Source organism: Podarcis cretensis (assembly GCF_951804945.1).
Source record: "Podarcis cretensis genome assembly, chromosome: 8".
Lineage (NCBI taxonomy): Eukaryota > Metazoa > Chordata > Lepidosauria > Squamata > Lacertidae > Podarcis > Podarcis cretensis.
The window spans coordinates 82,197,832-82,217,896 of record NC_137177.1 but is presented as its reverse complement, the minus strand read 5'-3'; the positions used below and the strand labels follow the sequence as shown (position 1 = coordinate 82,217,896).

The following is a 20,065-nucleotide window of genomic DNA, read 5'->3' as shown; positions in this document are numbered from 1 at the left end:
AGCCTTGTTGGCGTTTTGGACCTGGGGACTTTTCAGCTTGCAGTGGTACCTCGGGTTACAGACGCTTCAGGCTACAGATCCTTCAGGTTACAGACTCCACAAACCCAGAAATAGAACCTCGGGTTAAGAACTTTGCTTCAGAATGAGAACAGAAATCGTGCTCTGGCGGCGCGGTGGCAGCGGGAGTGGTGCTTCAGGTTAAGAACAGTTTCAGGTTAAGAACGGACCTCCAGAACGAATTATGTTCTTAACCTGAGGTGCCACTGTACAACATTAAAAACACATTGCAGAAAACCAGTGATTAAAAACGTAATAAAGCTGTAATAAAAAGCATACGGACAGATACGGGCATTTGAGAACCAAGGTTTTGTATGTGATAAAGGGGAACCAAACCAGGGCGAAGGCGTCTTCTTCTATCTGTCCCCATGTCAGTTTCAATTTATTGGTTAGTTTTTCTAACAGGCCTGTCAGGTAAGAGCATCGAAGTCCGTTTTTTTGCCTACCATGAAACGCGGTGTTTGCACTGCCAAACATTGCAGGGGGCAATTTGCAGGCGTTTGGCGCCGTTTTCGAGTGAATCGGACAATGTCAGAATTTTGGCAAAAACCGTGAACCCGCGGAGGGGCTGTTTGGGTTGTGTGTTTTGCATTTGATAGAAGACGCCGAAATAAGCAAATGGAAGCACCAGTGAGATATCTCTCAGCTGCTTTTATTCTGGGACTAAGAGGGGTTCCGCAAAAGGCAGGCCAGGTCATCATGAATGGTTAGTGATGGTCTGGAAGAAAACAAGAAAAGTATTTTAGATATATTTTAGAGGCTGGGTATTAATGATAGCATCAAATTACAGGCAAGGGGAATTTAGCGGGGCAGCTGGTCAAAGGGATCTGAAGGGCTGACTTCCTCTGAAGGGCTGACCCTCTGCGTAGGGTCTGTTGAACCCTTGCTTGAAACCAAACTGGTTTATTGTCATGGGTTATGTATACCGCTTGCTGGGAGGGCTCTTAACACAGGCCTGCAGGAAGGTTCCTTCTGGTCCAAGGGCCATGTGCCAGACCTCCATCACTAAGAATAAATGCCAGGGCTTGCTCTCTCCTTCTCCTCCCCCCTCCTCCTCTCTTTTCCTTTTGTGTCGTGTCATTTAGACTGTGAACCTGAGAGCAGAGATGATCTGATCGCTGATAACACACCCTTCAACATTTCTCTGATGAAAATAGGGACGTCCTTTTAAATAATAATAATAATAATAATAATAATAATAATAATAATAATAATATTTATACCCTGCCCATCTGACTGCATTGCCCCAGCCACTCTGGGCAGCTTCCAAAATACAGTGGTACCTCAGTTTTTGAGCATCCCGAAAGTCAAATGTTTTGGTTTCCGAACACCGAAAACCCAGAAGTAATTGCTTCCGTTATCAAACGTGCTTCGGAAGTTGAGTGGCTTCCACTGTGCATTTTTCATTTTTTTGCAACGGAACATGAAGCCAACCCTGTGTGCCTCGGTTTTCGAACGTTTCGGAAGTCGAACAGTCTTCCGGAACGGATTACGATTGAGAACCGAGGTACCACTGTATATAAAGACATAATAAAACATTAAATGTTTAAAAACGCCACTATATCGGACTGCTTTCAGACAGCTCAGGGGTCGGATAACTCCGTAACCTCCAACATTTCACAGATGAAAATAGGGGTGGTCCTGAGGGAAAGCAGGACATTCCAGGATCAAACCAGAAACCGGGACGGCTTCTGTAAATCCGGGACTGTCCCTGTAAAATAGGGACACTTGGAGGGTCTGCTGATATTTGAATAAAAACGATTTTAGTAAGAATAATAATGATTCAACCATCACTTGCAATGGTTAGGGGCTTCCTGGGGCATCGACAAAAACGCCCTCCAGTAATCTCCCAGCTCTTACTCCCAAGTAAACTTTTGAAAGGTAGAGCCTCAGCTCAGGGGCAGAGCAGCTGCTTGGCAGGCAGAAGGCTCCAGGCATGGCTGGGAAGAATTTCCTGCCTGAACCTGCAGGTCAATGCAGACAATACAGTGGACACTCGGGTTTCGAACGTGATCTGTGCTGGAGGCACGTTCGCAATCCGCAGCATTCGCAACCAGCAGCTCCGCGTCTGCGCACGCACGGGTCGCGATCCAGCGCCTCTGTGCATGTGCAAAGTCACCCGTTCTGGTACTTCCAGGTTTCGGCGTGGTGTGCAACCTGAAAACGCGCGACCTGAAGCGCCTGTAACACGAGGTATGATTGTACTGAGCTGAATGAACCAATGCTCTGACTCCATAGAGGGCAGCTTCATACATGTTCCTATTCTTGGGGTCCCTCCCCACCCCACAATTCTATTCTAGGAAGACCTTGGCCCCAAGGAAGGCCCTGCTTGGATAATCTGGGGCTAAGTACAGTCATACCTAGGGTTACAGATGCTTCGCTTCAGGTTGCGCGTTGTCGGGTTAAAGGTAAAGGGACCCCTGACCATTAGGTCCAGTTGTGGCTGACTCTGGGGTTGCGGTGCTCATCTTGTTTTATTGGCCGAGGGAGCCGGCGTACAGCTTCCGGGTCATGTGGCCAGCAGGACTAAACCGCTTCTGGCGAACCAGAGCAGCGCACGGAAATGCCGTTTACCTTCCCGCCAGAGCGGTACCTATTTATCTACTTGCACTGCATGCTTTCTAACTGCTAGTTTGGCAGGAGCAGGGACCAAGCAACGGGAGCTCACCCCGCTGCAGGGATTCGAACCGCTGATCTTCTGATCGGCAAGTCCTAGGCTCTGTGGTTTAACCCACAGCGCCACCCGAGTCCCCCTGGGGCTAAGTACTTGTGTGCAAATGCTGTTTTGATTTCACATCCAGGGGTTTGGGAGGAAAAGGAAGCTTTGGAAAGGGGGCTCTCCCAAATTATTTTCGATTGTCACCCCGCCATGCTGAAATGCACTTCCAGGCATCAGAGCCACCAGGTGGGTCTCCTTCGCAACCGCTTACTTCCTGAATCCAGGTCTCGAAATCAGAGACGCGGGTGAAGACGGTGGGTTTCTTCAAGGCGTTGCACCCCAAGGCAGAGACAAAGCTGGCGATGCCATGGACCTCCCATCTTCCGTCAGCAGCCTTGCAGTTCAGGGGGCCGCCAGAGTCACCCTGGAAAACGCAACAACAAAAAAATCGGGGGTGGGCTAGATGACCGCTGGGTGTCCCTCTACAACTCTGCGATTGGAAATAAGCTGTACGGCGAAAGCGCTGGAGGGGGAGATTCTGCTCAGGATGCGGCCCCCGTCAGCTACTACCCTGAACCGCAGTCCCAGATACTTTGCGCTTCTTTGAAACTTGGGGCTCCCCCAGGTTTTGAAGAGGCAATGCCATTTTCGCTAAATCAGACTCCCCGCTCAGAAAACAATATTGCTCTTATGGAGTGTACATAAGGTAAAGGTAAAGGAACCCCTGACCATTAGGTCCAGTCATGGCCGACTCTGGGGTTGCGGCACACATCTCGCTTTATTGGCCGAGGGAGCTGGTGTACAGCTTCCGGGTCATGTGGCCAGCGTGACTAAGCCACTTCTGGCCAACCAGAGCAGCGCACAAAAAACGCCGTTTACCTTCCCGATATTTATCTACTAGGTTGGCAGGAGCAGGGACCGAGCAATCGGAGCTCACCACGTCACAGGGATTCGAACCGCTGACCTTCTGATCGGCAAGTCCTAGACTCTGTGGTTTAACCCACAGCGCCACCCGTGTCCCTACTAAAGTAAAAGGTAAAGGTACCCCTGCCCGTACGGGCCAGTCTTGACAGACTCTGGGGTTGTGCGCCCATCTCACTCAAGAGGCCAGGGGCCAGCGCTGTCCGGAGACACTTCCGGGTCACGTGGCCAGCATGACATCGCTGCTCTGGCGAGCCAGAGCCGCACATGGAAACGCCGTTTACCTTCCCGCTGGTAAGCGGTCCCTATTTATCTACTTGCACCCGGAGGTGCTTTCGAACTGCTAGGTTGGCAGGCGCTGGGACCAAGCAGCGGGAGCGCACCCCGCCGCAGGGATTCGAACCGCCGACCTTTCGATCGGCAAGTCCTAGGCGCTGAGGCTTTAACCCACAGCGCCACCTGCGTCCCGTCAGCGCCACCTGCGTCCCGTTAACAAACTTTACCATTTGTTTTTTTAAGTGAAAGCTTGTGAATATTTTGACAAGTGTTTGGACATGGTTTTAACCTCAAGAACAGAGTAATGCTCACGAGGTCGGCTTCCTAGCTACAGTTCAGCTACTCCTCTTCCTCCCTGTCTTGTTCTCTCGACAATTGCCCCGTGAGGCTGAGAGCGAGTGACTGGCCAACAAGGTAACCCCGTTATGTACTGAAGTTCTCACCCTGGGCCAGCAGGGGGATACTGTAGATAGTTTTCACTCAGGTCCGCATATGCAAATAAGGGATTGAAAGTGACGTTCAGTGATTGGATAGTTACAGAAAGTTGTTACAGTTGCGTTGTACTGGAGCTCTATATAAGCAGGTTGGCTGAACCCTGTTCTGGCCTGTGAATAAACAAGAGCTGTCTGACGAATCGCTGCTAAACTCCCATTTCCTCCCCGGACTTACGTTGCAGCCAGCACGGATGTCCCCTCCGGCGCAGATCATGTTTTGCCGGATGACGCCTCCCCACCAGTCCTTCTGGTTGCAGTGTTGGTTGTCCACCACTGGAAGAACGGCCTGCTGGAGTTTGGATGGAAGGGGGCCGTTTGCTGTGAAGGAAAGCGCAGTTGGTCAGGGGTCAGGGTCAGGGTGGATAAAAATCAATGGTGTTTTTTTTTAAAAAAAAATCAATTAAATTGGATATTTTAAAATTTAAACTGGATTTTTTAAATTTAATTTTAATTTAAATTGGATTTTTAAAATAAAATGCTTTCGGAGGAAAGATCTTTCGATCTTTCTAAAGATAGTTTTCTGTTTAAGTTACATTATAGTCCAAAGGCTGTTCATCAGAAAATAAGGATTTGTTTTAAGTTTTTCATGTGTGCTAAAACTTAGTCTAAGTTTTTTTTTTTTAACTGTTTAACCACATCAGTTATCAAACATGGATATATATGCTCAGTGCTTTTTTTTTCTGGGAATGCGCAGGGATACACATATCCCTCAACATTTTGCGAATCTTTGTACCTTTGTCCATTTACTGTATTTTGCCCCGATTTGAAATATAAAATGGTGATTTTCTTGAGTACCCTAAACATTGTTGTTTTCTTTTATTCTTTTATGTTGTTTTTGAAAAATTAATAAATTGTTATAAAAAATAATAATAAAAGTCCACTATTACGAAAGAAAGAAAAAGAGAGAGAGAGAGAGAGAAAGAAAGAAAGAAAGAAAGAAAGAAAGAAAGAAAGAAAGAAAAGCAGGTGTTTTGCCCTTGAGCCCGTCCCCTAAACCAAAATCCCATTCCACTCTATACAAATAGACAGGAGCGCCACCGGCCTCCACAAGGACACAAAGCTTGTTTATATGCGTGCACCGTAGAATTGTTGGAAAAGACCCCCAAAGGTCATCTATTCTAACCATCTTGCGATGCAGAAATCACAGCTCAAGAATCCCCGTCAGATGGCCACCCAACCTCCGTTTTTTTTTTTAAACCACTAGCCTCTGTTTTCTCCAGGCCCCCTGCAGATAAGGGCGGAACCACTTACTGTACAGTCGTCCCCAGCCGCTGATGTAGCAGGGGTAATCATTAGGCAACACTTCCCCTGCGGGGGGGGAGGCACCCCAGCTGCACCGTGTTGCTCAGCTCGGCGGCGCGGGACAGCTTCATCAGGGCGATGTCATTGCTGGACAGAGGCAAGCAGGAGAGAGAGAGAGAGAGAGAGAGAGTGTCAAGAAGTGGGGCATGCCAGGCCAGTCCATACGGGCAAATGAGGTTTTGCCCCACCAGATTCAGTTCCTCCAAACCCACTGGCCTGCCTTCTGACGTCTGGGTCAAGGAATGGCCATGCCTCTCCTCCTCCTCTTTAGTACAGTGGTACCTCAGGTTAAGTACTTAATTCGTTCCGGAGGTCCATTCTTAACCTGAAACTGTTCTTAACCTGAAGCACCACTTTAGCTAATGGGGCCTCCTGCTGCCGCCGCGCCGCCGGAGCACGATTTCTGTTCTCATCCTGAAGCAAAGTTCTTAACCTGAAGCACTGGGTTAGCGGAGTCTGTAACCTGAAGCGTATGTAACCCGAGGTACCACTGTACAGTGGTACCTTGGTACTCAAAGTTAATCGGTTCCAAAACCAAAGCGTTCCAAAACCAAAGCGTTCCAAAACCAAAGCATTCCAAAACCAAGGCATGCAAAACGGATTCATCCGTTCCAGACTTTTAAAAACAACCCCTAAAACAGCAATTTAACATGACTTTTACTATTTAACGAGACCATTCATACATAAAATGAAAGCAGTAATCAATGTAAGGTAAAGGTAAAGGGACCCCTGACCATTAGGTCCAGTCGTGGCCGACTCTGGGGTTGCGACGCTCATCTCACTTTATGGGCCGAGGGAGCCAGCATACAGCTTCGGGTCATGTGGCCAGCAGGACTAAGCCGCTTCTGGTGAACCAGAGCAGCGCACGCAAACGCCGTTTACCTTCCCGTCGGAATGGTACCTATTTATTTACTTGCACTTTGATGTGCTTTTGAACCGCTAGGTTGGCAGGAGCAGGGACCGAGCAACGGGAGCTCACCCCGTCACGGGGATTCGAACCGCCAACCTTCTGACTGGCAAGCCCTAGGCTCTGTGGTTTAACCCACAGCGCCACCCGCGTCCCTCTAACACTGGGCAACAATTTTTTACTTTTTTAATGTTGTCTAGATTTCTACAACTGATTTAGGGTATTTTTGCACTGCTGAATCAGGAAATGGCATCTGTTTCTCTCCATCAGGCCAGGTTTTTGTGCTATGTTGATTTGAAAACATCAGATCTTGTGACAAAATCGATTACCGGTACATTTTTCTGGCATTATCAGCTGATTTTTTGTCAACACATATCATCCTAAATATGTTTTTAAGAGAAAAAAATGTTTTTCCAACAACATATATTGATTACCTGATAGAAACATCGATTACTGTAAACTGAATGGTGGGCATTGATAAAGGTAAAGGTAAAGGTAAATGTACCCCGGCCCTTACGGTCCAGTCTTGACAGACTCTAGGGTTGTGCGCTCATCTCACTCTAGAGGCCGGGAGCCAGCGCTGTCCGCAGACACTTCCAGGTCCCCTGGCCAGCGTGACAAGCTGCATCTGGCAAGCCAGTGCAGCACACGGAACGCCGTTTACCTTCCCGCTGGTAAGCGGTCCCTATTTATCTACTTGCACCCGGGGGTACTTTCGAACTGCTAGGTTGGCAGGCGCTGGGACCTAACGACGGGAGCGCACCCCGTCGCGGGGATTCGAACCGCCGACCATGCGATCAGCAAGTCCTAGGCGCTGAGGTTTTACCACACATAAATTGCATGTTGCTTCACCATTTTTCAAACTTCAGGGCTTGAACTTCCGTTTCTTGGAACTCCTGGAATGCTCAGGGGCAGGGAGGTCTCTCTTCAGAGTCCAACAGTAGTTAGCCATCATGACTGCGTCCCAGCGACCCTGATACCTGGTCTCCATCTCTTTCATGTCCTGATGGAATCTCTCCCCCTGCTCGTCACTCATTGAACCCAGGTTCTCAGGAAACCGGTCCATATGTGAAAATAGGTAGTGCATCTTGACGCTCATGTTGCAGCCCAGGTTTCTGAAAGCAGTCAGCATGTTGTTGACAAGTTCTGCATAGTTTCTGGCCTTATTGTTGCCAAGAAAGTTCTTCACTACCAGAACAAATGCCTTCCACGCTTCCAGTTCCACTTTGTTCATTGACTTTCCGAACTCTGGATCTCTGATGAGCTGACGGATCTGAGGACCATCAAAGATGCCAGCTTTCAACTTCTCCATGGTCAATCCTGGAAAAGCCTGGCACAAGTAAGTGAAGCAGTCACCATCCTTGTCCAGAGCCTTGGTGAACTGCTTGATTAAGCCGAGCTTGATGTGCAGCGGTGGGAAGAGTATTCTGTCTCTGTCCACCAGAAGGTCGTTGATGACGTTCCTTTCTTTGCAAGGCACCAATTCCTTCTGCACAGGCCAGTCCTTCTTCGTGTCATGCTGAGCACGGTCCCTACTATTCCACATGCACAGAAAACATGGGTACTTGGTGAAACCAGACTGTTGTCCCAACAAAAAGTTCACCATCTTCAGGTCAACACAAATAAACCACTTATGCTGATCATAACCAATTTTCTCCAGCACATACTTCACCCCTTCATAGTTCTCCTTCAGTGTACTCAAGTGAGCCAGGGGTTTTGATCCCCCAACTTTATGCTTTGCCGCACCAATTTAAGGAAGATTTCGAGGTTTTATGACTTCAAACTGATCCCTTTTCGACATAATCACCCAGAACTATCGAACCTGAATACCTCTTGTCATTAAAATAATCATTTCCAATCAAAACAATTATTCGACATGGCATTTAACCCCTACCAACTTCTTCTAAAATGCTCCACACAAGCGTACATGTGAACAAAAATGTAAAAAAATGACATGTGGCCATAACTCAAAAACTTGACCTGATTGAGCAAAACCAATGTGATTTTTGGATTCAGCGCATCAGATTTGTCCTAAATCAGCTGAAAAAACGTAGACAACAAATTTGTTGTTGACCAGTGTGTACTATAAAATAAGACAGCATTGTAGATGATGAAAATTAAAATTAATGTTTTTTCTTACCTGCACTGATGGTAGTCATTGTTTGGATGGGGGGGTTTTATGCATTTCCACAGTCACACAATCAATCAATCAATCAATCAATCACTAGCTGAACTGGGATCCACACAGTTACAAAAACAAATGAACCGAAAAAGCCTCAAAATCAAAAATGCAAAATAAACAGCAAAAACAAAAGCGCCAAAATTAATCCGTTCTGGAAGTCCGTTTGACTTCCGAAATGTTCAAAAACCAAGGCGCAGCTTCTGATTGGTGCAGGCGCCCCGGAAACAATAGTCGACAGCCGCATCGGATGTTCAGCTTCCGAAAATTGGAACACTTACTTCTGGGTTTTCGGGGTTTGGGAACCAAAGCGTTTGAGAACCAAGGTACCACTGTATACTCCGAAAGGAGAAGGAGGAGGAGGATGGGGAGAAAAATATAACTGAGTTGGCTCTGCCTGTCATTGACTCTGGCGCCATCTGCTGGTCAGCTCCCTGGCTTCCAACCCACCAGTCCCAAGGGGCAACTGATAGGGATCTGGCCTTGAAGCTTCAGCTGGCCCAGAATGCTGTTGCCGGACTAGAGATGGGTTTATTTATTTATTTCATAAAATTTATACACCGTTTGAAAAAAAAAAAAGCACATTTTTTTTCTAAACAGTTTAAAAAAATAATCACCACCATCATCATTAATTCAATTTATATAGCGTCGTTTATCAGAAGATCCCAGGGCGGTGTACAGTGGTACCTCGGTTTACAGATGCTTCAGGTTACAGACACTTCAGGTTACAGACTCCACTAACCCAGAAATAGTACCTCGGGTTAAGAACTTTGCTTCAGGATGAGAACAAATTGTGCGGCGGCAGCAGGAGGCACCATTAGCTAAAGTGCTTCAGGTTAAGAACAGTTTCAGGTTAAGAACAGACCTCCAGAACGAATTAAGTTCTTCACCTGAGGTACCACTGTACAACATTAAAAACACATTGCAGAAAACCAGTGATAAAAACGAATAAAGCCATAATAAAAAGCATACGGACAGATAGCCTAATAATAAAATAGTCATCATAATAACAGTCGTCTCCCTCCCAGTTTCTCAGGTCCTAGATTATTTAAAGCCATAGGCCTGGCTAAAGAGGAATGGACCAAACCGCTGCTGCCCCCAAGATGGAGCCAGTTTTAAATGTTTGAAGTTTTATTCTGTTTTTAGTGTTCTGTTGGGAGCCTCCCTGAGTGGCTGGGGAAGCCCAGCCAGATGGGCAGGGTATAAATAATAATAAAATTATTATTATTATTATTATTATTATTATTATTATTATTAAGGGTCACAACTCACTTACCCACAGGCGGCACAAATGGAGATCCATTTCGGGTGCACAAAGATGTCATTGGAGTTCACAGGAATGCGCTGCTCAGTTCCTTCTTCCGCATCCATGTCATATTCACCTACCACAACTTGATACGTCCGGGATTTGCTGTGAGAGTGTAGGAGAAACACAGAGAAGAGGCCATCATAGAATCATAGATTTGTAGGGTTGAAAGGGACCAAACACCACCATCTCCGCAATGCAGGAAACCTAGCTAGCAGACGGCCATCCAAGCTCTGTTTAAAAGCTTGCAGCTTGTGAAGGAGAGTCCACTACCTCTTGAGGGAGACCATTCCTCTGTCAAACAGCTCTCCCCATCAGAAAGGTCTTCCTAAAATAATTTAGTCGGAAATTCCTTTCTTGCAATCTGAATCCATTGATTCGGGTCCTGTCCTCCAGAGCAGCGAGACACAAGCTTGCTCTGTTTTCCACATGGCAACCCTTCAGATATTTGAAGCTGGCTCTCAGTCTCCTCTTATCCAGTCTAAATGTACCCAACTCCAGACCCTTCTTGGTTTCCAAACCCTCCATCACCCTGGTCGCTCTTCCCTGCACACCTTGCAGCTTCTCCATGCCCTCCCTAAACTGTGGTGCACCCAGAACTGGACACAGGACTTCAGGTGGGGACTGTATCGTATATACACAAAGTATCAAATGTGGTGACAGTAATAATAATACAACAAAACAACAACACCACACGCTGGCTTATAAAACCAAATTTACTGGAATAATAGCTAGAATAGAGATAGACTTATAACCATTCAGGCAACAAGCATACTAAAGAGCCATGTGCAAGACAAAGCCTGGAGATACTATAAAGATGGAGTAGATAAATGTACAACTCTATCTTAACAAGTTACATGTGCAGACTGGATAAATGAACCGTTCAACAAGTAGCGTAAGTCCAATCGCAGAACGGCGACCCCATGCCACCACAACAGCAAGGGTGGCACACTAGAGAATATGAAAAAGTTTTTCAAAGCTGTTTTTCAAAGATTGAACTGGATGAGATGTTCTTCAATGGGTCTTGAGTTGGAAACACAAAGCTGTATGAATGGATCACTCATGGGTAGGCAAATCAAAGCCACCAGACTGAGAAGAATAACTCAAGTGGGCAAAAGGAGACCTGTTCTCTGGATATATTACAGGTTTCGCTACACGCTTCATCAGTCCGAAAAGCCAATCATAGAAAACAGTTTGCTCAGGGCAAAGAAAGTATTTACAGGCACAGGACTGACCAAGGCATGACGAGGCATGACCATCCCATGTCACCTGCATCCCTGAGGGAAACAGATAGAATACAAAATGGACCGGTTCACCTGTCCGTAAGGCAATCAGCTCCTTCTGCCTGTAAACACACACACACACACACACACACACCCCAGTGCCCACCCCTTACCACCCTCAATATAGCTTACGAGATGCAGTGGGCAGCAGTCATGACCCAGTTGGGGGCAATGAGGGTGCCCCCGCAGGTGTGACGGAATTCACCATCCTTCTCGTACCGGAGGGAGATCTGAGGGAAGGCAAGAGAGGTGGCGGGGAAGGGATTAAGACACCATCCTAGACACAGATCTGTGAAGGGGATCAGAATTTACTGGACAGTGACAGCGATCAGGTTGCGATGAAGGGGGAAGGTTGTTACTGCTATAAGAAAAAAACTGCTCCTTTTCCCTTATGGGGTACCCAAGAGCCCCAGTAGAGTCCTTAAGTGGGTTCCCTATTGGTAGGAGAAAATAACAGAGGCCAACCAGAGAATATTGAGAAGCAAAGCGGTTAGTAAGCCTGATCTTTATCCAACTGTTGCAACAGAGTCCTCACACCACATGCAGGAGGGAGGAGGAACCCAGAACAATGGTGTGCAAGCCCTTATATAGACTTTTGAAATTGCCCACCCAGTAGCTGAAGTAAAAGGTAAAAGGAGCTCACCCTGTCACAGGGATTTGAACCACCAACCTTCTGATCCGCAAGCCCTAGGCTCTGTGGTTTAACCCACAGCGCCACCCGCGTCCCACAGCTGAAGACCACCCCCCCCCAAAACATCATACATGCATCACAGAAGGAGGCGGTCTACAGCAGAAATCCTGTTTGCCAGGATACCTGATATTGGTCACTGATTGCATTACCTGGGCAGCCTGGCCATTTTTTGTGTGATGGTTAATACTTTGAGTTCCTGAATCCAGGTCACAGGCTCACCCTATTCATACACAAATACGCCCTTAAGACAGGATCTGCAAGCAAAAGGACAATGGAGAGGCTTTTCCCATTTCCTCCCTCCTTGCAGAGAAATATATTGAGGTCAGTTTGGGAGAGTCAAAATGGCTTCAGAATTACTCTCCTGTACTACAGTGGTACCTCGGGTTAAGTACTTAATTCGTTCCGGAGGTCCGTTCTTAACCTGAAACTGTTCTTAACCTGAAGCACCCCTTTAGCTAATGGGGCCTCCTGCTGCCACTGCGCCACCACAGCACGATTTCTGTTCTCATCCTGAAGGAAAGTTCTTAACCTGAGGTACTATTTCTGGGTTAGCGGAGTCTGTAACCTGAAGAGTGTGTAACCTGAAGCATATGTAACCCAAGGTACTACTGTATTTCAGACATGTGGTTTATATACTTATGCATCTGTTTGCCTTGTACATTTATGAATTTTAAAATATATATTTGGGACCTTAGAATTCTTATAACATCTCTAAATTTGGGTTGTATCCCAACTGAGCTCTTATTAAAGAGATCCCCTGTTGCACTAACTTCCTGCTTTTGGGCTTCCCAGAACAGGCATCTGGTCGGCTGCTGTGGGAACAGAGCACTGATGGGCCCCCTTTTGCATACCTCCCAACATTTCTCCAAAAGCGGGACATTCCGGGATCAAATCGGAAACTGGGACGGCTTCTGCAAATCCAGAACTGTCCCTGGAAAATTGTCCCTTGGAGAATCAGCCTTGGGCTTGACCCAGAAGGCTTTGCATATGTCCTTATGGCTATTACTTACTTCCAATGGGTATACTCTGAGTAGGATGAGCATTGGATAGGAGCCAGTGAGTATTTTATGCCATTGGATGCAAAAGGTTTGGAGCTATTCCTCTAATTAAGTGGTATATAAGTTGTGTTGTTGATGTTGTTGTTGCTGCTGTTTTTTTATTTTTAAAAATGGATCTAAATGTGGCACAAGATAATAGAAGGAGAAGCAGGCTTCCTTACCTGCCAAGGCCAGCTGTAAGGGACGGCGTCTTCACCATTCACCACCCTGGCATTGGGGGTGTAGATAGGTGTTCCACAACTGGAGGCTGTGGGGAGAAGTCAGTGGTGCCTGTGAGTTGTGGGAGAAAGGAAGTGTTGCGTTCTGAAGGTAAAGGAAGGACTGGACCCTGATTAATAAAATAGACACGAGTCTTGACCAGAAAGACCTTTGGGAGAAAGTGCACTTGCCACTCCGTTTTTATTAACAAAAGAACTTTTACACAGTGTTTGTAAGAACCAACCAGATTTCATCTAAGCATTTCAAAAATCCCCACATGGAGACAAAGTCAGATCAGAGGAAGCCTCTTAACTACAAAGAACTATTTCCTATTTGAGCATGCATTTAGGCTAAATAAAACAGGAACAAAGGAGGAATGCATTTAGCAAACCCCGGAGGTCATAAAAGGAAAGACAGGCATTTTACCACCTCCATGTGAACTCTGTTTCCTGGCCCTAAAGATTAACAAAAGCTACAGCAAAGCTACCTCCTTATCTTTAGGTATCTTTATGCCTGGTGAAGCAACTGGTCTGTGTAGAAGGCTTATACGTGACTGTCAGGCATAGAGAAAATGGGGCAGAGATGCAGAGGCTTGTGGGATTGAATCAGAAATCACGTCAGTGACTCAAACGCAGTCAAAGCAATGCTTTCACCGATGACACAGTGGCTTGCTTCATTTTTCATAATTCCTCATAGCAATCCCACATGACCACCACAGGAAGGAAGGAAGGAAGGAAGGAAGGAAATCATAGAATTGTAGGACTGGAAGGGACTCCAAGTGTCATCTTGTCCAACCCCCTGCATAGCTGTCAACCGTCCCTTATTTGGCGGGAAAGTCCCTTATCCCAGCGCCGTATCCCGCTGCTGTCCCTTATTGATGATGTCCCTTAAATTTCCTGGGTTTCAAAGGAAGCAGCTCTTCTCCCTCCCTCCCTGCCGGCCAGGGAGGAGGGAGGCTCCAACTGTGTTGCTTGGCTGCGTTGTTCACCCAATAAGGAGTCTAATAACGACTGGGGGAGTGGAGCTTGCATGCCTTGTGCCGATCAAATCGGCCGCATTGCCTGGGGACTTGCCTTTGCTCAGCGTTTCCCAGCGGAGAGGTGACGGTGGTTTTCCTTGCTGCATCCCCTTTGCCGGGTTGCTGCGCTGTGGGAACCACCACTTGAGGTTTCGTTTGGCTGCTGGCTGGGCTTTCTGCCTTTGGCTCGGAGGGGCTCAGAAGTTGAACATACCTGTGCTTGGAAAATCCCTTATTCTGGCTGCTGATGTTTTCCCATCAAATGTGTTGGGTAACAGACTCTCCAACGGACAGATCTCACTCCTCTGTGACTGTAAAAGTAGATCTATAGAATCGTTATATCATATAATCTTCTGTTGTCCTATACATTCGGCTTCACGGTCCAAGTTTCTGGCCCCATATGTATCGAGAATAGCTGACAGACCTCAGGAAGCCCAAATAATATACTTATTAAACGACGAAGACTCAAGTAGATCCCTTGCAGTCGCTAGATACCTGATTAATGTCTTATTTCATAAGAGGAGAAATGGATCACTGTATGACTCTGACAGCTTAGCCAAACTTAAGAACCATCAATAAGTGCCAGAACTAAGACGCATATCCCCCAAAATCTGAGGGATTTGAATTGCGGTTGACATAGAGGGAGCTTATTGTGTATAGTTTACTTAATTGAAGTAAAATTGGTTTTATAGGGGTCTTTTAACTTGGAACTGTTTAAATTGTATTGTTTATGGATAAATTTTGATGTATTGTTTTTAGATATGGGCCAATGGCCGTAATAAACCAATCAATCAATGGCTGCTGATCCCTTATTTTTGAGGCTGCTGGTCCCTTATTTTCAAATCTGTAAGTTGACAACTATGACGCCCTGCAATGCAGCCATCACAACTAATAATATACAAGCAATTACTAACAGTCACAAAAACAACCCCACTTGCTCTGAAGCTTTCCTCAGTTTCAAGCTTCCCTCTGATGGAGGTCTGATTCAGGAGACAGCACCACAGCAGATGGAGTCCAAGTAACAGGCATGCTCTGGCCAGCCCTACAACTAGCCAGGTGGCAGATTCTGGGTGGCAAGCCCCTGAGACTAACACCGGGTTTAGAATGGTGCCTCACATGGCACTGAGTTGAGGGGGTACAAAATTGAGAAGATCCGTTTGGGGTGCCAGATTTTGGCTTCGCACATGGCACCATTTTAACGAAAGATTATCGAAGTCCAACTCTTTGCCAGAGGACTTGCCCATAGGCGGTTCCTCTCACATCTCTAAGCTACCCTACTTCTTGCCCTGAATAATTATCCCATTGCCGGTATCAAAGTAATATTCGCCTTGATAGCTCATTCGGTTGGAGCATGGTGCTGATAACACCAAGGTTTCTTCATTTTTTTAGCAATTTAATCTTTCCTGATTTTATCTTTAAATATTAGGTCCCTTCACCACAAAAAGAACAAAAGAAAAAAAACACAGATCCCATCAATTACAAAGAAAATGTTACATGTAAAATAAAATTCTTCCATATGTTGAGACTTCCGTCATCCTCCGTATGGTTCCTTCGTTTCCTTGTTGACTGCATATTTGTATATCCTTTAACTTATCAATATCAATAATCTTTGTAGTATATAGCATTGCAGAAGTTAATCCAAGCATGTCAGAGATTTCATATGAGAACAATGTTCTTTTAAATATGGTCTGAATAAATCCCATTCTTTCTTAAACTTTTGGTTTGTCTGGTTCCTAATTTTCCCTGTCATCTTTGCCAATTCTACATACAGTGGTACCTCAAGTTAAGAACATGATGCGTTCCGGAGGTCCGTTCTTAACCTGAAACTGTTCTTAACCTGAGGTACCACTTTAGCTAATGGGGCCTCCCACTGCCGCCACACAATTTCTGTTCTCATCCTGAAACAAAGTTCTTAACCCGAGGTACTATTTCTGGGTTAGCAGAGTCTGTAACCTGAAGCGCCTGTAACCTGAAGTACCACTGTATTCAAATAATTTAACCTGCCACTCCATTTTAGTTGGTATTTTATCTCCTTTCCACCATTTAGCCATTAACATTCTCGCAGCAGTAGTTGCATACATGAATACTTTTCTCAGTTCCTTCAGAATATCTGCATCAATGATGCCTAAATGAAAGGATTCCAGTCTTTGTCAAGGTTTCAAGTTCGATCCCCGTATCCTGCATTGGAGGGGGTTGGACTAGATGACCCACAGGATCCCTTCCCATTCTACAATTCTAGGACTTTGTGATTCTAGGCTGCCGGTCCAGCCAGCTGGCAGGAAGGTAGCCTAGGGCACCTTGTCCTTTGCATCAAGCGGCAAAGTATCTTGGGCTGAGTCATGGCCAAGTGGAGTCATGGGTGGGGCAATTATGGGCATCCGAGTTTTGAAAACAGGATGCTGCAAAGGCTGTCCCTGTTTTGGTTTGGGAAGTGCTGGAGAGAAAATCGTGCCTCTTGCACGATTAGAGGCAGGGTGGGGCGAATGGTTCGCTCTCACACATTGCATGAGCAGGATGAGAGGAAGAGAGAGATTAAGACCGACGGCAAGAAGTTGCTTTGATGCATGCTGAATGTTGGACGATTCAGGAGAGAGAAAAGAAAGTACTTTGCACAGCACGTAGCTAACCTATGGAACTCCCTGCCACAGGAGGCAGCGATGGTCGCTAACTTGGATGGCTTTGCAAGGCAAATTTGTGGCTTTATTTGACAAATTTGTGCTCTGCCGTCACAGAGGCAGAATTCCAATTGCTGGAACTGGCTGGAGGGGAGAGTGGCATCTGGTTGGCCACTGTGAGAATAGGATGCTGGACTGGATGGGTCGCTGGCCGGATCCAGCATGCCTTTTTTCCGGGGGGGGGGATGCCAGGGGGATGCATACCCCTAAACATTTGATGAATCTAAGTTTGGCCTCATTGGGGGGCAGTATTTCAATATGAGTAGGGAAGTGAGAGTAACCCTAGCGTTTTTTTAAAAAAGGGGAAAAAAAGCACTGGGTCTACTTATTGGTTTATGTTAGACAGAGAGAGAGAGAGAGAGAGAGAGAGAGAGAGAGAGAGAGAGGATCTCCTGGGTGCTGTGGCTTTCCCAATCGCCAAGGCCATGTTAAAAACTAGGATGTGGGACATAGATCGCCAGGAACTAATCTCAGCTGCGGAAAAAACATGTTCCCCTCTTTATTTTCAACTCTCTTGGGCGCAGGAATTTAACCTTAATTATTTACAATTTTTGTTTAACCCGCAAGAAAGAAGGGCTTTTTCGCTGGCTAGGTTCAATTCTAATCCTTCTAACTTCCTTTGGGATAGGTTTGCAGGTATGGCAGAAGGAGATAGGATATGCCCATGCGATGCCCACCTGGTAGAAACTCTAGCTCACATGGCCCTTAAATGTAAAATGTATGATGATCTCCGCCAACAATTTTTAGACCATCTATGCATTCCAACATGGAAACCAGAGGCAGAGGTTATACGCTTCTTAATACAGGGGAGAGACCAAGAGCATACCAAGACAGTAGCTAAGTTCCTCTATTTGATTTTTTGTCGTTGAAGTACACTACAGGATCCTGCCCTTGCTGGAGACCCACAGAGATGAAATAGATTGCTAGCCTCTTCTTCCCTTTGACAAATGACTGTACTGTTGAAATGGCGACGAGATCACACTGACCTATTTAGTCTGAATGTTTGTAAAGGTAATGGGAACCCTGACCATTAGGTCCAGTCGTGACCGACTCTGGGGTTGCGGCGCTCATCTCGCTTTATTGGACGAGGGAGCCGGCGTACAGCTTCCGGGTCATGTGGCCAGCATGACTAAGCCACTTCTGGCGAACCAGAGCAGCGCACGGAAACGCTGTTTACCTTCCCGCAGGAGCGGTACCTATTTATCTACATGCACTTTGACGTGCTTTCGAACTGCTAGGTTGGCAGGAGCTGGGACTGAGCAATGGGACTCACCCCGCCGCGGGGATTCGAACTGCCAACCTTCTGATCGGCAAGTCCTAGGCTCTGTGGTTTAACCCACAGTGCCACTCATGTCCCCTCTGAATGTTTGTAGGTGATGCCAATAAAGGTTTGATGATGATGATGGTAAAAGAGAGAGGGGGGGGGAGAGGGAGAAAGAGATTCTTACCACCAGCTACCAACAGAACGGGTATCAACAGCGCAAGCATCTTGACTGGAAGCTGCTTGGAGGCGCTGCGAAACTTTTAATACCCCTCCTTATCAGCACCAGGAAGTGTGGGTGCCCCGCACAGGTGTTGAACTCTCTCATTGCCCAGCAGCCAAGGCCATTCGAGGGAAGGTCAGCCAGGCAATGGAAGGGAAAAAATTTACTCGCTCTTGGGGTGAGGAATCGTAGAACTGCAGAGTTCAAAAGGACCCCAAGGGCCATCAAGTCAGCGTCCCTGCAGGGATGCTGGAATCAGGCCTTTTGTGTGGTGGCCCCCTACTCCTTGGAATATATTCCTGAAAGAAATTGAGAGACAGTGTGGTGTAGTGGTGTAAGGGTTGGACTAGGCGAGACCATGAAAACTCGCTGGGTGACCTGGCAAATTGGGTGGAGAACTATGTCTGCTGCATTGAGCTCCCTGGGGGATAGAAGCTGGTATGATACATGATACAGAGGTACCTCAGGATAAGTACTTAATTCGTTCCGGAGGTCCGTTCTTAACCTGAAACTGTTCTTAACCTGAAGCACCACTTTAGCTAATGGGGCCTCCCGCTGCCGCTGTGCAATTTCTGTTCTCATCCTGAAGCAAAGTTCTTAACTATTTCTGGGTTAGCAGAGTTTGTAACCTGAAGCGTATATAACCTGAAGCGTATGTAACCCGAGGTACCACTGTACTGTAAATATGCAATGCTTTTTTCTTTAAAAAATGTTTAGCGGTACTCTCATTTTGACTCAGTGGCATAGCGTGGGGGGTGCAGGGGGGGCCGGCCGCACCAGGCGCAACATCTGGGGGTTAGGGTTAGGAGTAGGGTTAGGGGGCGCAAATCCACGGGTTAGGGGGCGCAAATTACTTGCCTTGCCCCGGGTGCTGACAACCCACGCTACGCCACTGTTTTGACTCAAGAGGAACACCAATTTATAGTTCAAATCGGGGGAAATAAATACAGTAAATGGACAAAAGTACAGTGGTACCTTGGTTTAAAACAGCCCTGTTTATGAACTATTCGGTTTACGAATTCCGCAAAACTGGAAGTAGTGTCCTGGTTTGCGAACTTTACCTCAGTCTAAGAACAGAATTTGAACGGTGGAAGGGCACTGGCAGCGGGATACCTCATTAGGGAAAGTGAGGCTCGGTGTAAGAATGATTTTGGTTTAAGAATGGACTTCCAGAACGGATTAAGTTTGTAAACCAATGTACCACTGTACAAAGATTCACAAAATGTTTAGGGGTATGCACACCCCTGCGTACCCCCAGAAAAAGCACTTAAAATATGTAATAAAGACATTTAAAGCAGTAATTTGGGAATTGCAGGGGGTTGGAATAAATGACACTTGTGGTCCATATAATATAATATAATATAATATAATATAATATAATATAATATAATATAATATAATATATAATATAAATTAAAATTAGACAAGCCCCTTTGTACTGAAACCTCCCTCTTGCAGCAAGTCTTTTAAGGAGTTGTTTCTGGTTGGTAAAAAAAAAAAAAAAAGACTTATTTTGGCAATGCCATTTTAGGGGGGGAAAGTGAGAAGAAGAACAGT

General features: G+C 46.3%; 1 protein-coding gene across 1 annotated transcript; it reads right to left on the bottom strand.

Annotated features, from left to right (window-relative positions):
- Positions 1-707: 707 nt before the first annotated feature.
- LOC307223429 (proproteinase E-like) lies at positions 708-13,384 on the bottom strand (the record flags this gene model as incomplete). Its single annotated transcript, XM_079989396.1, is given in 8 exon segments — positions 708-775; positions 2,988-3,140; positions 4,583-4,725; positions 5,659-5,725; positions 5,727-5,796; positions 10,072-10,206; positions 11,517-11,614; positions 13,295-13,384. Coding segments are annotated over 8 exon segments (777 nt in total), but the record flags the coding sequence as incomplete, so codon positions are not given.
- Between the last annotated feature and the right edge of the window lie 6,681 nt (positions 13,385-20,065).